The 24513-nt window shown below is 43.6% G+C and overlaps 1 protein-coding gene across 1 annotated transcript in view; it reads right to left on the reverse strand.

The window, feature by feature from the left end:
* Positions 1–10834: 10834 nt before the first annotated feature.
* The window catches only part of MYO3A (myosin IIIA), a 151793-nt gene continuing 138114 nt past the window's right edge, over positions 10835–24513 (reverse strand). Inside the window, exons 32-34 of the mRNA XM_075271731.1 lie at positions 22737–22777; positions 17795–17926; positions 10835–12242 (exon numbers count right to left, since the gene is read on the reverse strand). Of these exons, the coding sequence (XP_075127832.1) occupies positions 12131–12242; positions 17795–17926; positions 22737–22777 (285 nt within the window). The 3' untranslated portion in view covers positions 10835–12130. The remainder of the gene's footprint in view (positions 12243–17794; positions 17927–22736; positions 22778–24513) is intronic.

Here is a 24513-nt window from a genome sequence, read left to right on the forward strand (position 1 = left end):
TTGTTGGGAACCATAAATCAATGCCAGATGGATGCCGGACTGATCTGTGTTTTCAAGACATACAGCTGATTGCAAGAAATGACCATACTAGATTTTCATGCCATAGGAGATCCTACAAAGGACACTATTTGGGTACGTTATATTGGGGGCTATAAGGGAACCTCTTGGGGCTATTTGGGACATTGAACCACTTACAGGTCTTTATGGACCTGGGTTGAGTCTTCCAAATCATTCATATGTGTCTGCACTACAAATAAAAAAGCTTTTGCTTACCCTGATGCTATAGACTACTCCAAGCAACGCCGCACTTCTAATGAAGCAAGGTGAGGCAACCGCCTCAGGCAGCGGTGATTTTTTTAAAGTTTTTTTTTCTTTGAATTAGTGTGACGTATCCTTAGGCTAGACCATCAATATTTGTTAAAGAGGTATTTATTAAATATTTGTTAAGGAGGAATTCCAACAAAGTATAGGATGGGGAATAACATGCAGATTGGTGGGGGTCAGACTGCTCTGATTCTCCCCTGATCAGAAGACAGAGAGACTTTCATTCCCTATTCTGAATGGAGCAGTGGCATGGGGGTGAAAGTCCCTCATTCTCATCAGTAGAGGTCTGAGCAGTCTGGGTAAGGGGTGACCGAGTTTTCATTGTGGCTCCAGACAATAGAAGAGATGTATTCTTAGTATCCCCAGTAACATATTGACCCTATATGTAAGTATTGGTTGCTGGATATCTCTGCCCTTCAGTTACACATAATGTTTTATACCAAACTTTGCTTTTTTTTTATTTAGTATTTTTTCCTTCTCCGTATGAAGCTTTACCAGCTTCTGTCTCCATCTCCTATCAGTTCAGTTGTGTGAAGCCATTGGGGCAAGGAAATGGCAGCGCTGCCTGCAGGGTCCCTTCTAGACGTGAGGGTATAAATCTGTTTTAGCCTTGAATCCCACGCTTCATTGGTCACCTAGCAAGAATTTTCACAAAGGATCACTATGTGACAATCCTAATGATGACTAAGCTCAAGTGTGGCATTTCGGCTTCTGGGCTCAAGATAATGGGGGGGGGGGGGAGGGGGGAGGATTTTCCAAAAATATTTATAGGGTACAGAGAGCTGGGAAGCAACAAAATAAAATTCTGTACTAAGCAGAAAAAAGATAACTACAGCAATTTTTCTTAAAGGGGACTGGATTGACAGTTGCATGTCTTGGGAGGAATATGGCTCTATGTGGTTAGATACAATCTATAAAATAAATCTATACTGTATTGTAGCAGGTCCGCCATGCATAACACAGCAATATGGGACGCAATAACCGGGATAAGGCTATACACGGCACTGAAAGAATGGCAAATGATCTGCTTTTTTCATGGCTGATTTGGTTACGTGGGGCATTCATTTCCAAGGATTCTACGTAGACTTGACATATATTATCACTAATGGCAGTTTTGCATTGCCCACGCCATTTTCCCATAGTCAGTGTGTGCAGGACCATCAGCCAGATTTTTTTTATTATGTACACATGAAAACGGGCGTACACAATGATGGAAATGTAGGCCAGTTATGAGCTAGGGTGGAGTTCACTCATGGTGCCCGGACATGTGGAGGATGCACCACCTTTATGGCATACACCTATAAGATGCACCCTCCTGTGGCGCAGGGGATATAAAGACTGGAGTTGAAGTGGTTATTTCACTGATATGACTTTTTTTGACATTCACGTGAATAAGGCCTAAGACTCAGCCCCTCATTATGGTGCTTGGTTTTGCCCCACTGCATTGAAGGGCCTGCTGTTTATTCTTCTGTCTGTCCCCTTTCCACAACTCTTGGCCTAATTCCTCACCTTCTTCGTTGTCTAATAACAGATAAACATTGACCCTGTGCAAAACTAAAACTGAAACTACTTTCCCATGTTCTTTACACTTCAGTTGGAGCCCCAGAGAACCTCTGGGTCAAGTTGGAGGTGGTCTATTCACTCTCTGTTTAAGTTTAGCCACCCCTGATCAAGACTTGGGTTCATGAACTTAAGGGTCTGAAAAACCTACTACACCCCATCAACCTCACCCACTCTTTCTCAATTCAAATCCAAACACATGATGAGATCCAAATCCGCAGCTTTCGAGAAATTGGTACTAGGCCCTCTACCGAAACTCAGAAAGGTGTCACATATTTATATAGAGAAATGGGCGCTCTTGAATCCAGTATTTCTCCTGGGAAAAGGAACTTGGCGTATCCTTGACAGATGAGCATGCCAAGTTTATCAGGATCCCAGTAAGGAAAATCCTTCTAAACTCCTAACTAGATGGTAGAAGACGCCCAAGTTACGGCACGCCTATCACATAACCTCTTCTAATCTCTGTTGGCATTGCAGTCATCATGTTGGCTGTCTCTCCCACCTGTGGTGGTCATGCCCAGTTTTAACCCCCTACTGGAAGTCAGTTTAATCTAAGATCCAGGAAATCACCCCAACATGACGTCAGCTGTCTCTTTCGAAGATTGCATTGGTCCTTCCTGACCAGACCTATAGACTGTCCAAAAATGACCCTACAATAGGTTCACACTAGCATTTGGGTCTCCGTCATTGGGGACTCAAAGGTGACCCTGTCAGCTTAAAAAGAAGTTACTCGCAGAAACCTGCGGACTATAATGGGATCCAGCAGTTTTTCACCCGGTTTTAGGGCCCTTTCACACAGAGTTTACGCCCGTGTATTCTGTATGCGCCCGGTGTATTCCGTACATTTTACAGGAGCCTTCACACGAAGTTACGCTGCGCTCATTCTGAATGTAAAAACACGTTCAGAATGAGCGTGTAAAAAGCAGCTCCCATTGACTTGAATGGGAGCCGGCATACATGCGCTCCCCATTGAGATCAATGGGAGGCTTTTTCCCTATGGCTTTCAATGTATTATGCACGTAATGACGTTTATGGATATACCCCATAAACCTACACAGACATGTCTCCCCTCTACTCCCCTTCTGTTTGTGTCTCCTCCCACCTTCTGCCTCTTCTTCTAATCCCACCTTCTCCCCCTTCCCACTCGCCTCCCCCCTTTCCCTCTTTCCCAAAATAATTTTTACAACTTATTATTTTACAACTGGACATTGCAGATCCTGTTCCGTCAATTCACTCTAGCAAATGTCTCCTGCTGTTTGACTGTTTGACTGTATGGGGGACATAAACGCAGTGATTTACAGTATGGGCAAAGTAGAGGGGATACTCGCGAATCCCATTCCCACTTTGCAGTAAAAAAAACTGTGCGTACATGCTGCGATTTCCAAAATCGGCGTGGTTTTGGAAATCGCAGCATGTCAGTTATATTTACGGAAACGTCGGTGGTTTCCCCATAGATATAATAGTAACATAAAGTCCGCGGAGGAAAATTCTATAAACTTTCTGTTTAAATCACTGCATTGCATTTAGGCTTGACCCGAATCTTGAGATTTCAGGATCGATTTTAAAATCCGATTTCCGATCATTTTTCAGCCGATCCCAATCGTGAAATTTGCTCGATTGCTGATCGGGATCCGATCTTCCCCGATCCTGATCGCTCAACCCTAGTCAATGCTTCTCTATGGGAAGTCACTTTTAGGGTTGAGCCGATCTTGAGATTTCAAAATCCGTTTTCTGATCATTTTCCAGCCGATCCTGATCGTGAAGTTTGCTCGATCGCCAATCGAGATCTGATCTTTTCCGATCCCGATTGCTCAACCCTAGTTGCAATGTTTTTCCCACAGCATTTTTTTTCTGCAGGTCGCCCCGTGGGGCCTTAGCCTTACTCTAGGTTCACATTAGCGTTTGGGTTTCCATTCTTCAGGTCCGCTTGGAGATCTGAAAGACGGAAACCTAATCTGCGTAAAAAGCTGTTACATAGACTATAATCTCTCTGATCTGGCTGCTGAGTCTTTTATGACATTTTCTTCATTTTATGTACAACTTTGAAAGAACGCCTCCATTTCTTTTTCGGTCCAGGGCATTGATGTAGCAGAGCTGACTTTATCGATGAAGCAGAGCGGAGTTTGTCAGGATATACAGTACAAAGTGAAGTACAAAGCAATGTACTAAAGGCAGAACCCGGGAGATTTTTCGGTTTCTCCAGAATCTGGAGCTGTGCGGTACAGTCCTTCCCCCTCCCTCCAATACATTCTAATGAAAGTGTTGATTTTTCGACAGTTCCGTCTCGAGCAGGCAGGGAGCTGAGCAACAAAGCAGCCCCAAGGAGGTAATTATAGGAATTAATTCATAATGGATTCTCTGCAGATGGTAAGGAGCTCTGAGTGCGGCTGTGTCAAACCGTTCAGCAGATATCACTCCATTATTTTCTAGCCAAACCCAACACTTACTCAGAATGCTAATGTATTTTATTTAACCCAGTGTCTCCTCCTTTCTATTCTGGCATCCCCATCGCTGCGGCCGATCGCATATAGATCCCCTTTGTATATGGGGTAGAATAGGTCCGTGGTAAATACTGGACGACGTAGTTATGGGTATGACATTGTGGGGACTGTCTCTTTAAGTAACTAAATTATGAGCTGCCCTCAAAGAGTTAATGCTCTGCTTTTCCCCCATCAATCTCAGCCCTAGTTAATGCAGCAAATAGGCGCTCTTATGCCGGTCATGGTAAGTGCTTTTATATTAAATGGAGCGCATTTACCTGCAATATGTAAAAAAGCGAGCGACTGAGTACGGATGTGTAGCGAATCCAGATCACTGGAGTTCTAGACGTCTCTATATTAGGGTGACAAATATAGTTTTTTACTTATGCCATGCCGAGAATACTCCTGAGTGATGCAGACCAGGGCGAACAGATGAAAGGGTACATTACTTCCTAAAGGGGTTGTTCAGAGTCATAAAGTTATATGCATGCAGCGGGGGAGGGATAGAAAGTGCAAATGCATTTATATTTACCTGCATCCAACACTCTGTTCCTGTACTCGGCCCGCCATTATCGCTGCCGTTCTGCTTGTACGCCATTCTGTTTTGGTTGTTTCGGGGTTGTCCAGGCAAAAATGGCCAAAATTTTTTTTTTTTAAATCGGTTTATTTTTTAAAATTACATTCACCTTTCCCTGGTGCTCTGTTATCCTTCCCAGTGTTGTACGGTCCTCCTGGTACGTTGTTGTACCTGATGAACATGACCGTTAAGGCCAATCAGCGGCCTCAGCAAAGGGCAGGTTAAGGCCAATCAGTGGCCTCAGCAAAGGGCAGGTTAAGGCCAATCAGTGGCCTCAGCAAAGGGCAGGCTAAGGACAATCAGTGGCCTCAGCAATGGGCAGGTTAAGGCCAATCAGTGGCCTCAGCAAAGGGCAGGTTAAGGCCAATCAGTGGCCTCAGCAAAGGGCAGGTTAAAGCCAATCAGTGGCCTCAGCAAAGGGCAGGTTAAAGCCAATCAGTGGCCTCAGCAAAGGGCAGGTTAAAGCCAATCAGTGGCCTCAGCAAAGGGCAGGTTAAAGCCAATCAGTGGCCTCAGCAAAGGGCAGGTTAAGGCCAATCAGTGGCCTCAGCAAAGGGCAGGTTAAGGCCAATCAGTGGCCTCAGCAAAGGGCAGGTTAAAGCCAATCAGTGGCCTCAGCAAAGGGCAGGTTAAAGCCAATCAGTGGCCTCAGCAAAGGGCAGGTTAAGGCCAATCAGTGGCCTCAGCAAAGGACAGGTTAAGGCCAATCAGTGGCCTCATCAAAGGGCAGGTGACGTCACTACCTGTGACATCCCAGGGTCTCCTCCTGAGGCCGCTGATTGGCTTCAACAATCATGTGACCACTGAGGCCAATCATCGACTACAGCGGAAGGGATCCGGGACGTCACAGCCAGTGAGCAGTTTTCCCTTTGAGCAGCAAAATCACTCTGAGAGGACACCCAGAGCACCGGGGACAGGGAAGTATAATTTATTTTTATTTTTTTCCCCTCCCTTGCCGTATGTTAAAAATAATTCTTCTGCCCACCCATCACCAGGTCTGAAAAGCCCAATAACACATATCATCTGATTGGTGCTGTCGCCCTGACTATTGGGGTGTTTTGTTTATCCAAATCTGTTAAGTTATTCCAGAGTTATAAGCCTTTTAGTGTTGATGCAAATAAAAGTATACTAGTCAAGTGGGTGGGATTATTGTACCTGTATATTGTAATCTGTATGCTGTATGTCATATTGTGTTACCACCCACTTGACTAGTAAATTGCATCAACATTAACAAAGCTTATATCTTTGGAATAGCTGAACGGATTTGGATAAACAAAACACCAAAATGCTTAGGATGACGGCGCCAATCAGATGTTGGAGTCATTGGGCTTCAGGTCGTCTTTACTAAGACATTGCAGTATCAAACCTATGATTCCCTTCCTATAATGCTCTTCTATTGTTTTAACCTAGACAGATTTTCATTACACATTGGATAAGCCTTGAAACAAGAGTATCCCTTTAAGAAATATCCTTGTTAGGGTTACATAATAATTAGTTTTTATAAGGGGTTTTCATCTGCTACGTTTTTTTAACCTTTTTTATTCCCCTTCTTTTTCCATCTGACTGCGTGACTGGCAGCTTCATTATATTTGACAACTAACAATTTATCTCTGAGAGTATCTGGATGATATTTCAATCAGTTGTCAATGCGATGCAGTTTTTAGACTTAAATACATGTTGTAATAGTTCATCCAGCCATCTATAAGTGAAAAGCAATTTTCAGCTGATACTAGAAGGGTTTCGCAGCAATCGATTTTTCTGGAAGGTTCAATAAGAAGGAATCTAGAATGTGACTTACATAAATGTTAATGATTCGAGTGTCCAATACGCTATTTATGAAATACACAAGATTTGTGTCAGATCATCTCACGAGTCAAGTCGTGTATTCCATAAGGGCACCCGAGATTCCATCAGAAGCTGAATTATGTGCAGGTTCTCGCTGAGCAGTCTGTTCTGTATACTGTATACACCTTCATATGGAATGTCCCATCAGTTTTTCTGCTCCTGGGTGAACTAGTTTGTTCCAAGCCGAGTTTTATCCGAATATTCCAAATTGTTTGTTTTTTAACAGAACAATTGGGGATTTGTCTTGGAAACATGGCAGCCATGAAATGCATCGTAGTGAATTATTATACTATGGGATCTCTTCAGACCCCAGAGTATAAGGCTGGGTTCACACAGGGATTTTTGGACCGGATTTTGACGTGTAGGCTGCCTCAGAATCTGGTCCAAAAAACGGCTAGCTGCAATTGGATACCGGTACAGTGCACCAACATCCCACTCCGGATTAGGTCCAAATGAATGGGCCTAGTCAGGAGGGAGGTTTTGCACCGTGGACGCTTCGGCGGATTCTGCTACGGAGTCCGTGCCAAGAAAGGGCAGTTTGCTGCTTTTTTCCGCGAACAGCACAAAAGAAGTGAACGTCTCCCATTGAAGTCAATGGGAGGCGTTTTTTTGGACTGGATTCTGAGGCGGATACCATGTCAAAATCCGGTCCAAAAATCCCTGCATGAACCCAGCATAATAAGTGGAGGCTAAAAGGAGGTAAAAAAAAAATGATACTCACCTTCCCTCAACTCTCTGGTGCCTCCTTGTGGTGACCGGTAGTCTCCTGATGACGTCATGTGTCTAGGGTCACCAATGTGGCAAACCAAGCGTTATGACATCACCAAAGACACCGAAACATAACAAAATGAGAGTTCCCCAGCTCTATTTCTAATAGCTTCATTATGGCTGCAGCACATTTTGCATTTTCCCAAGGCTGGTGGTGTGTACAGTACAGGAAAGTCTGTCCCCTCCTCCCCATTCATTACTACTACTGGTTGCTTTACATGTACCTCTGCCAGGAGTAACTGTAAAATAGCAAACAAATAGCTGAGAAAAACCCAAATGATGATAATATAGGAGAATTGTGCAGCTGCAGGCATGACTTTGTTGAAGGCTTGGCAGTCTGTCTGAATCCCATCAAGGCTGCTTCTTCCACCTTGGAGACCTCTTTGCCCCATGTGCCTTTTTTCCCACAAAACCCTTTAAGAACGGCAGGAGGTAGAAAAAAGAAGTGTCCTGCTCAATCTTTCCGTGGATTCCGTGGCTGATTCATCTGGGGGTCTGCGACTCGAGACTCCTTCGTAATTAGGCCCATTCATCCTGTTGCAGCTAGAGGGCGGTGAAAATCCTGAAATTCCTTGTGTCCTTAATTACATAATCTCTTGAGGATTAATGTGATGTATTTAGTTGCAGGTCCTTGCTGTTCTGTCTCCAGCTCTTTAAACACTACAACTCCCAGCCATTACAACTTACAACCGACGGCATGTAAAAAACAGACGTAATCATCGAGAAGTGATCTTGTTTTTATTTTTATTTGGTATCTCAGGCTACAGAAGTTTTCAAGTTATATTTGGCATTTCTTTAGGTTTAAGAAGACACCACACCATCTCAATCTATTGCCAGACAATATACAATGCAGTACAGATGCCGAATTATTATTCCGAATGGCTTAAAAAGGCACGGATGGAAAAAACAGGGCAGATTTATTATGCTTCATACACTAGTTTTTTGGCGCACAAGTCATAAGGAGTGGCAATTTTTTGTGCAAATCTGCTTTTGACTTTTTTACTTCTGCGCCACCTTCACCCCTTCCCCAAAGAAGGTCCATGGTGAGGGTGTCAGAGGTGGGACCATTGGCCTCACCAGATTTATCGATGTGGGTAATGTCCACCAGCCGTAATACCTTTCCTTTCCAGTATCTGGGTGGGGGGTGCATGTCATTTATAATGGGGCAGTCTTCAAATCCGCAGAGCACACAAGCCTCCTTATAAATGGCGTAGATGATGATAAATATGGCGGGGACGATGCCCCCACTTCCTGCCCACCCTCCTTTTTGGAGAAGTAGTGCAGAAATTAAAAAAAAAAAGGTTGAATGTTTTTGTGAAAAACAGATTTACGCAAGAAATAAAAACAGTAACTTTTTTCGGCCTTTGTCTTTACTTGGGGGAGGTAATATGTCATCAAATCAATGAAAGGCTGGAACCACAAGTGCAATACCCAGGCCATTCATTCTGTAGAACCAAATAGAGAATTCCATCTATGACCATCGTAATCCAGAGAAAATAATATAAGACCGCGGACTACTGGTTGTATGATATTACCATAGTCAATGGTTCGGTATCGGGTATGAGACTGTGTGAGTGACCACCTCCTCTAGTGGTCAAACTGCTGTAGGAACACTTAGCAAAAGGAAGCAGCAGCCTGAAGACGTCTAGGAAAAAGTGAACTGGTAACAAGGATGTATGTACCCTAGAGAAAGCCAACATTCCATTCCATTCCATTCCATTCCATTCCATTCTATTCTATTCCATTCCATTCCATTCCATTCTATTTTATTCCATTCCATTCTATTCTATTCCATTCTATTCTATTCCATTCCATTCTATTCCATTCTATTCTATTCTATTCTATTCTATTCTATTCTATGTTGGTGTCATTAATTCCATACTGGTTGCATTTTTTCCATACTAATGACCTGCAGTATCGATGGGAAAGGTCATTAGTATCTGATCTGTAAAGGATTGACACCCAGACCCTGCACAGACCAGCTGCTGAGTAACCTCTGATTGATGGTAGCCACAGTGGTGTATGGGGCATGAAAGCTGTAATAAGAACAGAGCTGCAGGGCCATCCACTGTATAATGGTATACTGGGGAACCGTAGCTCCGTTTCTATTACTTGAAGGAGTATTAGTAGTCCATACAGTAGCTTCTGGTGTCCATAGGCTGCTGGAACAGCTGATCAGTGCAGGGTCTGAGTATCAGACCCCAACAAATTAGATACTGATGGCCTCGGGCCCTTTAAGGATGTGGCCTATTTTGGCCTTCAGGATATAGTAAGTGTCTAAATTTTTTATCTCTACATTTTGAGACCCATAACTGATTTTTTTTCCCATTGATGTAGCCATAGGAAGACTTGTTTTTTTGTGGGATAGCTATAGGTTTTATACCTTTTTGGAGCATGTATAATGTCCCGAATAATCTTTATTAATATTTTTGGAGGGGGAATGAAAAGAACAATTATATGATTTTGGGGGGGGTTGTTTTTTGGGTCTCATTTATGGCATGTGATATAAATGACATGTTCATGTTTGTATGTTTACTGCAATAAATATACATTTTTTTTGTATTACTACATTTTTACAATAGAAGAACATTTCAAAAAAATGATTTGTTTTGTGTTATCGTTCAATAGTCTGGATGCCAGAATTTTTTTAATATTTTTTTTTTTCTGTTGTCCGAGCTTTCTTTTTTGTGAAATGAGTTTCTTTTTTCATTGGTACCATTTTGATTGCTTTTTATTCAATTTTTTGTGTGGCGGGATGAAAAAAAGATAGCAATTCACAGTGAGGGTTACATAAAAAGTTATACTTTAGTTTATTACAGATATTAAACCTTTTTTATATAATAAAACATATTTTTCAGTTTTTTCAGCCTCACTAGGTGACCTGACCTAGATATATTCTGATCAGTCATGTAATACACTGCAGTGCTGTATTATTTCTGTAAGAGTAATGAAGACAGGCATCCTATTAGGCCCTGCCATAACAACCCTTTGCACCCTGCGATCATCTAGCTTCTCGGAATAACCTCTTACATTCCGTGGTCAATATTGACTGCGGCATCTAAGGTGTTAAACAGCTGGGGCTGGACTTTTGTCCAATCCCAACCATTGTAAGGGTTGGTTCACATCTGCGTTTGGTATTCCGCCCAGGAAAGTCCGCATGGGGACCTCCCCCCAAATGGAAAACCAAACGCAACTGCAAGTGCTGTGCAGCAAAAGCACATAGACTATAATGGGGTCCGTGTGGTTGCTGCCAGATTTCCGCACAGAACATGCGGACAGGAAAGTAGTTCACCATGTACTTTCCTGTCTGCATGATTCGTGAGGGCAAGCACATGGACCCCAATATAGTCTATATGGGTCCGTGTTCTTTTACTGCACAGCGCTTGCAGTTGCGCTTGGTATTCCGTTCGGGGGGTCCCCATTTGGACTCCCCCGGAAGGAACGAGGGGTAACCAAACGCCAGCTGTAACAGTAACAGTGGGCTAAATTTCGTTAAGTTTTCTTGAAATTGAGAAGGGAACACCTCAGCTGCTGAAAGGGTCCTTCATTTTATCCTTGCTATCATATACAGCATGTATGTCATATACTGTAGCTACTGAATTAAAGGGGTTATCCAGGATTTCTTTTGTTATGGTCCATCCTTAGGATAGGCCATGAATAGCTGATCGATGATGGTTTGGCAGCCACATTAGCTGGTTGGGGGTACATCTGGGTCCTGTACTGTACAGCGCAAAGACGTTCTGTGAAGTGATCCATTGGCGATACTGCAGCTCAGCTTCCATTTGACGTCAAGAGGGCCCACTATACAGGGCATATAGCTACCCGCCTCTGGCTCTGTGCATTGTATACTGCAGAGACCTGACACTACCACAAAACATCTGATCTGTGCAGGGTCTTACTGTCAGATATTTAAGGCCTTTCCTAACGATAGACTATAAAAAAAAATTCTGGACAACCCCTTTAAGTCTTTCAGGTCTTACACATTAAGGAGGACCTTTCACCTCATGGGACATATGCGGTTTTTCTATGCTGCTCTGAATTCAGCACCCTATTGGCTTTCCCGTATCGATGCCAGTACATCGCTGGGCAGTAATCAATGCCCCCTATTATAGTACAGTGCTATAGACGCCGCTACTGTGAGGAAGGGCGTTCCTCACTGACTGTCAGAAATGCCCATCTGACAATGAAGGGCTATGATACCGACACCGATAGCTCTTCACCTGGGGCACAGAACGTGAAAGCCAACAGTGTGCTAAATTCAGCGCACTGTTGGCTTTCTAGCGGTATATAAAGCCGCATGTGCCCCAGGTGGTGAAAGGTCCTCTTTAAGTAATTGAGTCAATGGGGCAACTTCCTACTTTAAAAATTTGCAAAAATCTGAAATGCAAAATCTATGGCATGAGGGGAAAGAGCACCAACACAAAAAATACAACTGGAAAAAAATCTGTTCGAGAACCTTGGACACCAGTAAAGCTGCGTATAAACAAAAAGTTGCATAGTTTTCGTAAGACGAGCTAAGAACAATGAAAGAAAAGACTATCTATCTATACAAATAGTAATAAATGTATAAAATGTATTAAAAATGATGTAAAAGGCGATCCCGCTGAGATGTTTTTCTGAGCAGCTTCCTGTAGTCATACGGGTTATTTTCTGTTGCGTTTTCTTGCTCCAGCCCATCCGCCATAGATCTGTAGAGAGAAGGTTCAGGTCTATGGTTAGACAGGTAGGCCGGGCGCTGCCTTGTTTTCTCTTCCACTTTAGGATCAGTAAGATAAAAATATCTCAGGAAAGCTGCTCTGGGTGTATTCCATAAAGTGCAATATCCATTAACCCCATATCTAATGCCGAGGCACTAAAGCAAGCCTGTCTATCAGATGGTGAGTCTACACTCTCACATAGAGATTATTACAGTTGTTGTCTTACATAGAAGGCTTCGATCTAAACCTTAAGGAAATGTTAACTTAGTGAGGAAAGGTCTTTTGTCAATTGATTTTAATGGTCATCATGTAATTCTCCATTTTCCCAGTAGGGGCACTGTAGGGAAATTAAAATTTGCAGCCAGGTGCTCTGACGGACTACAGCTATAGAGGACCACATGGTAGGACAGTCTGTCATGGACTTATATTTGGGGGCTTGTACAAAGCAAACACCACCTATAAATGGTCATTCGTCATAGATTATTGCAATGAAGATGAGAGTAAAGAGGCACTGAGCCTAATATACAACCAAAGGCCTTTCTTTAAGCTCCTGGGTGCCAACGCTCTATCTGTAATAGGCTGTTAACCAAACCATGAGGCATTTATACAATTTCCATCTTCCTATATGGCTGAGATTTCAATGGGCCCCATGGGGCACCAAGGCCCAGATGCTACCTCCAAGTCCTTAAAGCTATGCCATTAAATGCTATACACTACAATAGAGCAGCTACAGTAATACAGTATCCGTCAGACGCAGGTGTATTAAATGGAGTCTGTCAGCAGTACATTGGCCCAGTACATTGTAGAGATGATTCTGTAGTTTCCAAATATGTCTCTGTTATTCCACTTTGTAGCCCCATGTTCATATAAATCAATTATATTCATATGTAAATAAGGGGAATCTAGAGATTGGAGCCTGGGTAAGCTAAGACACACCCAAAGCACTTTCCCCTTATTTGCAAGGTTTAATAACAGAGACATGTTTGGAGATTGTAGAATCGGCTCTGCAAAGTGCTGGGATTGTGACCTACCTCTTATTCCCCTGTATTCTGCCTCTTATTTCCCTGTATTCTGCATCTTATTCCTCTGTATTCTGCATCTTATTCCCCTGTATTCTGCCTCTTATTCCCCTGTATTCTGCCTCTTATTCCTCTATATTCTGCCTCTTATTCCCCTGTATTCTGCCTCTTATTCCTCTATATTCTGCCTCTTATTCCTCTATATTCTGCCTCTTATTCCCCTATATTCTGCATCTTATTCCCCTGTATTCTGCCTCTTATTCCTCTATATTCTGCCTCTTATTCCCCTGTATTCTGCCTCTTATTCCTCTATATTCTGCCTCTTATTCCCCTGTATTCTGCCTCTTATTCCCCTGTATTCTGCCTCTTATTCCCCTGTATTCTGCCTCTTATTCCCCTGTATTCTGCCTCTTATTCCCCTGTATTCTGCCTCTTATTCCCCTGTATTCTGCCTCTTATTCCCCTGTATTCTGCCTCTTATTCCTCTATATTCTGCCTCTTATTCCTCTGTATTCTGCATCTTATTCCCCTGTATTCTGCCTCTTATTCCCCTGTATTCTGCCTCTTATTCCTCTATATTCTGCCTCTTATTCCCCTGTATTCTGCCTCTTATTCCCCTGTATTCTGCCTCTTATTCCCCTGTATTCTGCCTCTTATTCCCCTGTATTCTGCCTCTTATTCCCCTGTATTCTGCCTCTTATTCCCCTGTATTCTGCCTCTTATTCCCCTGTATTCTGCCTCTTATTCCTCTATATTCTGCCTCTTATTCCTCTGTATTCTGCTTCTTATTCCCCTGTATTCTGCCTCTTATTCCCCTGTATTCTACCTCTTATTCCCCTGTATTCTGCATCTTATTCCTCTGTATTCTGCATCTTATTCCCCTGTATTCTGCATCTTATTCCTCTGTATTCTGCATCTTATTCCCCTGTATTCTGCCTCTTATTCCTCTGTATTCTACCTCTTATTCCTCTGTATTCTGCCTCTTATTCCCCTGTATTCTGCCTCTTATTCCCCTGTATTCTGCCTCTTATTCCCCTGTATTCTGCATCTTACTCCCCTGTATTCTGCCTCTTATTCCCCTGTATTCTACCTCTTATTCCGCTGTATTCTGCCTCTTATTCCCCTGTATTCTGCATCTTATCTCACTGTATTCTGCCTCTTATTCCCCTGTATTCAGCCTCTTATTCCCCTGTATTCAGCCTCTTATTCCCCTGTATTCTGCCTCTTATTCCCCTGTATTCTGCCTCTTATTCTCCTGTATTCAGCCTCTTATTCCCCTGTATTCTGCCTTATTCCTCTGTATTCTGCCTCTTATTCCCCTGTATTCTGCATCTTATTCCCCTGTATTCTGCCTCTTATTCCCCTGTATTCTGCCTCTTATTCCCCTGTATTCTGCCTCTTATTCCCCTGTATTCTGCCTCTTATTCCCCTGTATTCTGCCTCTTATTCCCCTGTATTCTGCCTCTTATTCCTCTGTATTCTGCATCTTATTCCCCTGTATTCTGCCTCTTATTCCCCTGTATTCTGCCTCTTATTCCTCTGTATTCTGCATCTTATTCCCCTGTATTCTGCCTCTTATTCCCCTGTATTCTGCCTCTTATTCCCCTATATTCTGCCTCTTATTCCCCTGTATTCTGCTTTCTTCCCCTATATTCTGCCTCTTATTCCTCTATATTCTGCCTCTTATTCCTCTGTATTCTGCCTCTTATTCCTCTGTATTCTGCCTCTTATTCCTCTGTATTCTGCCTCTTATTCCCCTGTATTCTACCTCTTATTCCCCTGTATTCTGCCTCTTATTCCCCTGTATTCTGCATCTTATCTCACTGTATTCTGCCTCTTATTCCCCTGTATTCAGCCTCTTATTCCCCTGTATTCTACCTCTTATTCCTCTGTATTCTGCATCTTATTCCTCTGTATTCTGCCTCTTATTCCTCTGTATTCTGCCCCTTATTCCCCTGTATTCTTCCTCTTATCCTTCTGTATTCTGCCTCTTATCCTTCTGTATTCTGCCTCTTATTCCCCTGTATTCTGCCTCTTATTCCTCTGTATTCTGCCTCTTATCCTTCTGTATTCTGCCTCTTATCCTTCTGTATTCTGCCTCTTATTCTCCTGTATTCTGCCTCTTATTCCTCTATATTCTGCCTGTTATTCCCTGTATTCTGCCTCTTATTCCCCTATGTTCTGCCTCTTATTCCTCTATATTCTGCCTCTTATTCCCCTGTATTCTGCCTCTTATTCCCCTATATTCTGCCTCTTATTCCTCTATATTCTGCCTCTTATTCCTCTGTATTCTGCCTCTTATTTTATCTCTTATTCCATTGCATTCTGCTAAATACTTCAAATACAGACAGCCTATCTACCTACCTATCTATTTTTCCTAACAATTTATATGTCTATCTGGCTGCTGATGAAGGATCATGTAGCTGTCCTATGTATAAGAGGCCAAACAGCAGGGTTGCAGCACCAGGTTGTCACAACCCATAGTTTGAGAAATCGTGATCCATACCTTTTGGAGTTAAGAAATAAGCAGCATCTGAATTGTAAAGTGTAATAAATGATTATTTCTTAATCCAGATCTTGTTTAATTGGGCATTAAATACAAAGCCATGAGGATGTCACATTTTTGAACTTACATCTGACTATGGCAATACCACTTGTATATCATATACTGTACAGACCAATGGTGGATGCCCCATCTGTTTATTCACGTCTTTGGTTTCTTTCTACCATAGACATCACAACTAGAAGGGAAAAACTGCTTACATGGATGGGCCACAATGTTCCTCCCTTCTATAATGCAACAATAAGCACTTGTGACCCAGAATTCGGTGGCTATTACCTTTAACTATGTCTATGGAACTTTCCGATCCTTCATAACTTATGATAAATAATATTTAAATATTGAATAACTATCGCAATCCAATAAAATCCAATATATGTTTAATATATGACATTAGAAAAATATTTCTGGTGCAGCGAGCAAGCAGTGGAGCAAGGCTGACAACATGAGAGCTTCTCTCAAACTTACCTGTAAGGCCGTCCATTTTCATTTTGAAATTGGTAAAAATTTGCATCGGGGTTTAATGACATGAAAAGAAATCTATTTTCAGCATCTATCATCTATCTATCTATCTATCTATCTATCTATCTATCTATCTATCTTGCATCAATTCAGCCATCTTAATTTTGATGTATAAAGCAGTTTTTCACATACAGATCAGTGTATACAAAGCTTTATTTTACTATTTCTCTAATATATTATGACTCTTAGTTAAGCAGAGCTGAATTTTTACATTGAGAAAGTCTACTACCATTTAATTATTTGTTTTTCTTGTACTTAAATTTACTTACCATATACTTACATTTACACTGCATTTATAGCGTATACATACAAATATATATACACTGTCTACCAATAAGTATTTGGACACCCATACAAATTAAGATATTGTCAAGATGTACGTCACGCCTTCTGCCGTTTAATAGGGAACAGCATTGGCATTAGCATTAGTCGCATACAAGATGCCACGAAGTGCAGAGGTGTCCGATTTTGAGAAAGGGGTAATTGTGGGGTACCACAGAAGTGGTCGATCCTTAACGGACATAGCAAGCGAACTGAATTACCCAAAATTTACAGTGGCCTATGTGATTACAAAGTGGAAGGTGATTGTCGAAATGTGCCCCGAGTCGGCAGACCCCCGAAACTGGGAGATAGAGAGCGACGAGTACTGGCCAGAGAAACCGCACCCAACCGATGGCTCACATACACCAGGAGTGTCACCAGGCATCCGGGAGTATTGTGTCGCTCAATCCCATCCGTAAAGAAGCATCTGCTGGGGTCTACCAACCAGGAAGAAATGGTGTTTTTCTATTCTACCACAGGGGTCCAAATACTTATTGATAGACAGTGTGTGTATATATATATATATATATATATATATATATATATATATATGTATATATATATTGTATGTTCAACAGAAAAAGGTTTAGCAACAATGTATCAGTGCCCATACTTTGTATTACCATGATCTTTGGCTTTGTCAAAGGGAACCTAAGTTGTAAACCCGGCTCTGCTTTTTACCACGGCTTTAAAACTAGCAAATGGGCAATTTCTAGGCAACCAGAGTATCTGTATAGTCCATTACCAATGAGATCAGAGCATAGTGCAATATAATATACCTGCCCAATAATTTGCATGTATTATAATTTCTATAATATCAACTGCATTGCAGATGGATCCAGAACAGGGATTTTATGGTAATTGAAAACCGTTTTATTATAGAGTGCATCTAATATACATTGCATCTGCATTCCCCATTGTATGGGAGTTATAGGATTTCATACCTAGAAAGCGCCCTTGCCAATAACACAGCAAATTCCGAAGTCAGCGCTAAGAAGACTCATCCATTCTAACCAGTCGTGTCCATCTCCAATCTCTTATACATGGTTAGGATGTCTGAGAAGCAGAGCTCGCCCGCAGGAGCACCTGAGTGCGCTTTAACAAGAAAAAGCCTTTGTTACCTCTCACTTGGGTTTAGGAGAGAAAATTCCACGGCAGAAAAACCATCGTGTGTTTTTGGATTTTTTATTGGTACTGAATAAGTGGAATAAATCTCTCTATAATAATCTTCTGATTCCAGCACTTTGCCTGGACTGTGAAAGAAAGAAAATTTCTTTTGTCCATTTTATTGACCGGTCCAAGTAGTCAAATGTTACAGTAAAACACTTGAGAAGAGGTGAACATGAAGATTTGGTGTTATGTTATGTTAAGTTTTATGGGATATATCCAAAATGGCTGAGGACAGTACGGTAGATGGAAAGTAAAGGAAACTTTTGTGCTAATGGTGTATTAGGCTGAGACCCCACGGGACATCCCGTAGCAAAAATGCACTGTGAGAAAAACAACGGTGGCAATGCTTCCCGCAGTACGTTAGACAGAAAGTTTGTGGAAATTTTAAGGGGCAACACAGTGACTCAGTGGTTAGCATTGCGGCCTTGCAGCGCTGGAGTCCTGGGTTCAAATCCCGCCAGGAACAACATCTGCAAGGAGTTTGTATGTTCTCCCCGTGTTTGCGTGGTTTTCTTCCCATTCTACAAAGACATACTGATAGAAAGTTTGTGGAGTTTTCCTCTGTGGACTTTCTGTTACAATTATACCTATGGGGAAAACTGCTGGGGTTTCTGTAGGTATAATTGACATGCTGCGATTTCCAAAATCGTGCTTGGAGATTCTGGTGTGGGGATGGGATTCACTAGAATTCCAACCACTTTACCCTTACAGTAAAACGTTGCAAATTTTTAAGAATGAAGCATTTCTGTCCCGTGTAAAAAGCTGTTTATATGATACCAGGTCATAATAAATTACAATGAAAGTCTGAGATTCTTCTGGCGCCACTCAGGGATTGGCAGTCTCTCGTGTAAATCCAACAAAAAAAAATCTAGAGTCACTTTGTGTAGGCAAAAGAAGCAGAACTCACAGGCTTTCTGTATTAGTGGTGGGGGAAGCAGGACTCACAGGCTTTCTGTATGAGTAGGTGGGAGAAGAAGGACTCACAGGCTTTCTCTATGAGTAGGGGGTGAAGCAGGACTCACAGGCTTTCTCTATGAGTAGGAGGAGGAAGCAGGACTCACAGGCTTTCTCTATGAGTGGTGGGGGAAGCAGGACTCACAGCTTTCTCTATGAGTAGGTGGGGGAAGCAGGACTCACAGGCTTTCTCTATGAGTGGCGGGTGAAGCAGGACTCACAGGCTTTCTCTATGAGTAGGTGGTAGAAGCAGGACTCACAGGCTTTCTCTATGAGTAGGTGGGAGAAGCAGGACTCACAGGCTTTCTCTATGAGTAGGTGGGGAAAGCAGGACTCACAGGCTTTCTATATGAGTAGGTGGGAGAAGCAGGACTCACAGGCTTTCTCTATGAGTAGGTGGGGGAAGCAGGACTCACAGGCTTTCTATATGAGTAGGGGGTGAAGCAGGACTCACAGGCTTTCTCTATGAGTAGAGGGGGGAAGCAGGACTCACAGGCTTTCTCTATGAGTAGGGGGGGAGCAGAACTCACAGGCTTTCTCTGAGAGGGGGGGGCAGGACTCACAGGCTTTCTCTATGAGTGGCGGGTGAAGCAGGACTCACAAGCTTTCTCTATGAGTAGGTGGTAGAAGCAGGACTCACAGCTTTCTCTATGAATAGGTGGGGGAAGCAGGACTCACAGCTTTCTCTATGAGTGGTGGGGGAAGCAGGACTCACAGGCTTTCTCTATGAGTAGGTGGGTGAAGCAGGACTCACAGGCTTTCTCTATGAGTAGGTGGGAGAAGCAGGACTCACAGGCTTTCTCTATGAGTAGGTGGGGAAAGCAGGACTCACAGGCTTTCTATATGAGTAGGTGGGAGAAGCAGGACTCACAGGCTTTCTCTATGAGTAGGTGGGGGAAGCAGGACTCACAGGCTTTCTATATGAGTAGGGGGTGAAGCAGGACTCACAAGCTTTCTCTATGAGTAGAGGGGGGAAGCAGGACTCACAGGCTTTCTCTATGAGTAGGGGGGGAAGCAGAACTCACAGGCTTTCTCTGAGTAGGGGGGAAGCAGGACTCACAGGCTTTCTATATGAGTAGGGGGTGAAGCAGGACTCACAGGCTTTCTCTATGAGTGGTGGGGGAAGCAGGACTCACAGGCTTTCTCTATGAGTAGGTGGGGGAAGCAGGACTCACAGGCTTTCTATATGAGTAGGGGGGGGAAGCAGGACTCACAGGCTTTCTCTATGAGTGGCGGGTGAAGCAGGACTCACAGGCTTTCTCTATGAGTAGGTGGGGAAAGCAGGACTCACAGGCTTTCTCTATGAGTAGGTGGGGAAAGCAGGACTCACAGGCTTTCTCTATGAGTAGGTGGATGAAGCAGGACTCACAGGCTTTCTCTATGAGTAGGTGGGGAAAGCAGGACTCACAGGCTTTCTGTATGAGTAGGGGATGAAGCAGGACTCACAGGCTTTCTCTATGAGTAGGTGGGGGAAGCAGGACTCACAGGATTTCTCTATGAGTAGGTGGGGGAAGCAGGACTCACAGGATTTCTCTATGAGTAGGTGGGGGAAGCAGGACTCACAGGATTTTTATATGAGTAGGGGGTGAAGCAGGAGTCACAGGCTTTCTCTATGAGTAGGTGGGTGAAGCAGGACTCACAGGCTTTCTATATGAGTAGGGGGTGAAGCAGGACTCACAGGCTTTCTGTATGAGTAGGTGGGAGAAGCAGGACTCACAGGCTTTCTGTATGAGTGGTGGGAGAAGCAGGACTCACAGGCTTTCTCTAGGGGGTGAAGCAGGACTCACAGGCTTTCTCTATGAGTAGGTGGGAGAAGCAGGACTCACAGGCTTTCTCTATGAGTGGTGGGAGAAGCAGGACTTACAGGCTTTCTGTATGAGTAGGTGGGAGAAGCAGGACTCACAGGCTTTCTCTATGAGTGGTGGGAGAAGCAGGACTCACAGGCTTTCTCTATGAGTGGTGGATGACGCAGGAGTCACAGGCTCTCTCTATGAGTAGATGGGGGAAGCAGGACTCACAGGTTTTCTCTATGAGTAGGTGGGGGAGCAGGACTCACAGGTTTTCTCTATGAGTAGGTGGGAGAAGCAGGACTCACAGGCTTTCTCTATTAGTAGGTGGGAGAAGCAGGACTCACAGGCTTTCTCTATGAGTAGGTGGGAGAAGCAGGATGCACAGGCTTTCTCTATGAGTGGTGGGAGAAGCAGGACTCACAGGCTTTCTATATGAGTAGGTGGGGGGGCAGGACTCACAGGCTTTCTCTATGAGTAGGTGGGAGAAGCAGGACTCACAGGCTTTCTCTATGAGTAGGTGGGGGGGGCAGGACTCACAGGCTTTCTCTATGAGTAGGTGGGAGAAGCAGGACTCACAGGCTTTCTCTATGAGTAGGGGGGAAGCAGGACTCACAGGCTTTACATATAAGTGGTCAGGCGAAACAAGATTTTCGGGTTTTCTCTGTGAGTCCTTGCATAATTTAAAGAAGTTTTACATCAAATGAAGGCATTAAGTCATAGAAAACTATATAGTACATTTCCAAGCTCAGCATCTCTACCTCTATGTTACGCACCATCTATTCTCCTGACATGTCTGTTGTAGTAAAATGTTATAATTCTCTATTATTTCTCATGGAAAAGAATAAATTAAGAACTGGGCGCTATCATTTCTCTTGTCAGTTGCCATCTGGAGAATAATGACCTGTAAATCAGATCTTACAAATCCAGCCTGTGAACATTGTTGTCCAATACATAGCAGTCTGTAATCTGCTGCCAACTATTAACCTTTGTGATTTAGAATATTCAGTGGTCCATTGTTTGGCGTTACAATAGTGCAACCAAAATGTTGTGCGGTATATAAGAAGAGAACAGATTTTAGAGTTACAAAATCCACATTAAACTCCTTTAGAAGGGGGTTGGGCTTACTTTTCTTTGTACGACTAGTATTGAATAGGGTTTAGGAGTCCAGTGGGCAGTTCTAGTCAGTGAGTGACAGTGACATTGCGTTTAAGGTGTAACATAGAACGGTTATAGATTGTACACAAGCGGTATAAAGTTAAAGCTTACCTACAGTTATAAAACAGATTTTCCATGACTAGTGAAGGTGACTTTTACTAAAGAAATTTCCCTTTCCGTTTATCGAGTTTTTTTTGACTTTTACAGTAACCGCCTCCCCCTCCCCTCTCCATAGACTTCTATGTTATAAGTAACACAGCCTGATAAATGGAAAAGGAAACATATTTCTTTAATAAGATATATTACAAAGTTTCTTCTATTCACATGTACTATTCATTTATGAAAGTGGTTTTATAATTGGAAGTATGCTGGAATGGCATAATTCACAGATAAAACAACATGAGACATGGGACAAATACAACACACCATTTATTATGATTGCTACCATATTTCTGAGCTACGTCCCCTTCTGTTAGATGTGAGATCTTCCTCTCTGCATGTGTCAATCAAATGACATTACATCCTGGCTCAGTGATCAAGTAGTCCAGGATACTAACAATAATTCTAATGGGGGCTCAAAAGGGAACAGGTTCAGGCAATAAAGATACCGTATATGAATGATCCCTTATGGTAATGTACATAGAACATGGGGTGCTGTCAGAGTGATATGGGAAGATTTGTGGTGGAATTAGATCATGTATATCAGTATGGGAAAGGTTAAAAACGATTCCATTAAGAGCAGGTGGAACCAATTTGGAGGAATCGTACCTATATTTAGCCATTACAAGTGGTTCTAAATAAAACCAATTCATCATATGCAATTATTGACAATGCTCAAACATCTGGATATTATTTCGGAAGATAACTCTATAGTTATCCTTATCTCAAGCATATCAAATGAATCAAACCCAAAATGGGATGTCATTCTATAAAGATGAAGCCATTGTATTGTATTGACACATCGTAGAGAAAATGTATCCATTATTATACTCACTCTTCCTTTCTTGGTTTCCGTTTTTCATCTTTGTATGGCAACTAAAAAAGTAATAATATGTTACATTTATTGCATTTTCTGTTACAAATGGTAAATCCAAAATTCAGACGACAAATTGCATACATTTGTATATTTTGCTTCAAAGGCTGTTGTTATATGCCACAACGTGTAGGACGTACTATACAGTGGGTATGTGTTAGGACTGTGCAGCAGGTGCGGCCATAATATGAAAGTCGCAGCCTGCTCAACTGCACAGTCCAGCGTGGCAAGGGTTAACCTTCCTTGCAGCAGCCAGGCATGGTCAACTGTCTGACGATGTACGCTCGGCATGGGCAGCTGGGCTGTTTGCTTGGGACTGCCCCTTCCCTATTTATTTCTGGACGCCCGGCGCTCTAAGATCAAATCTCAAAACCTAAATGATGTGTGTGTGTGTGCGTGTGTGTGTGTGTGTGCGCGCGCGCATGCGCATGGTTTCCAGCCTGTATAATCTTAGTTGGCCCTAGCTAGTAAATGCCCTGAGATAGTAATGCCATTGTTAGTTGGGCAGCATGCTGCCTTGTGTGTTGTGTGTGAATAATCTCAGTTGGCCTTAGCTAGTTTTACCCCTAAGTCAGTATTCACACTGATAGTTTGGCAGTAATCTGCCTTGTGGGTTGGGTGGAACTGTAGCACACAGTGTTTAGTTGGTCTCTGTTCTGAGCTGCTCTGGGTTGCTCTGCGATTTAGCATAGTGATCTGGCATTGACACTAATTGCCAGACTAGAGTGTTTTAGCAGTTCAGAGTCCAGTAGGGCTCCGCAGGGTTTTTGTTTATTATTTTTTTTTTTAAATAAACCTTGCTGACCATAATAGTATGGATAAACACAAATTTGCTCATCTAAATATCTCTCCCAGGGGGGGCGTGGCTTGGCCATGGAGGAGTGAGGACGTGTGTTGCCTCTGCTCCGTCTCTGGCCCCAGGTGAAGCGCCTTATTCTGCTGACCGACCCGGCTCCATACCTACCTAGAGATGGGGAAGAACCGCAAGGCTTCCCAGCGCTCCTCTTCAACCCCTCCGGGACCGTCTGGATCCTCCTCCATTGCCCGCTTCCTCCGTCTGCCGCGCTGTGAAGAGGCTCCTTCCCAGGCCGGATCCAAGATGGCGCCCGCCGCTGCAGCTTCTCCACGCGGCCGGCCCGCCGCATCGCCGACTCGCTCTCCGGCTGTCTCTGATGCTGCAGGAAGCCGCTCTCCCGTCCCCAGCGATGGCCCGGATACCTCGCCGCCTGGGGATCCCTGTCCTCCAGCACGTCTCCTCTGCAGCCCCGCTCTCTTATCTCCTGGAGTGGGTGATGCCGGACAGGTAGGCCGTGATTCCCCTGTGCCCTCCCTCCTGCCTGCATGTGGTCCGGACAGCTCCTGGCCGTCTCTGCCGCCCTCTCCTGCAGCCCCTCTGTCGTCCCCTTCCCTGGAACCTATGCCTGCTGCCCCCATGGACCTTGTCTGGGGTAAGGACAGATCTACCTGGCTCCCTAACATGTCCTCTCCCTCGCAGTCGGCCCCTGCTACCCTTCCAGGTTCTGCCTGTATGTCCCTGGACCCTATGCAGGCTCCTCTGCATTCCTTGGCCCTGGACTGTGACCAGCCTGTAGACTGTGGCCTATCCCCCTTGTCTGCTGCTCCCAGGGGTTCTGGCCCCCTCCCTGTTGCTCCCTCCAGGCCTCTCCAGGGCCGTCCGACTGTGTCTGCTTCCCTGCCGGTCCCTCCTGGATTGCCTTCAGCTCCTATGGATTGTGGG

This window comes from Leptodactylus fuscus, chromosome 4 (assembly GCF_031893055.1).
Source record: "Leptodactylus fuscus isolate aLepFus1 chromosome 4, aLepFus1.hap2, whole genome shotgun sequence".
Lineage (NCBI taxonomy): Eukaryota > Metazoa > Chordata > Amphibia > Anura > Leptodactylidae > Leptodactylus > Leptodactylus fuscus.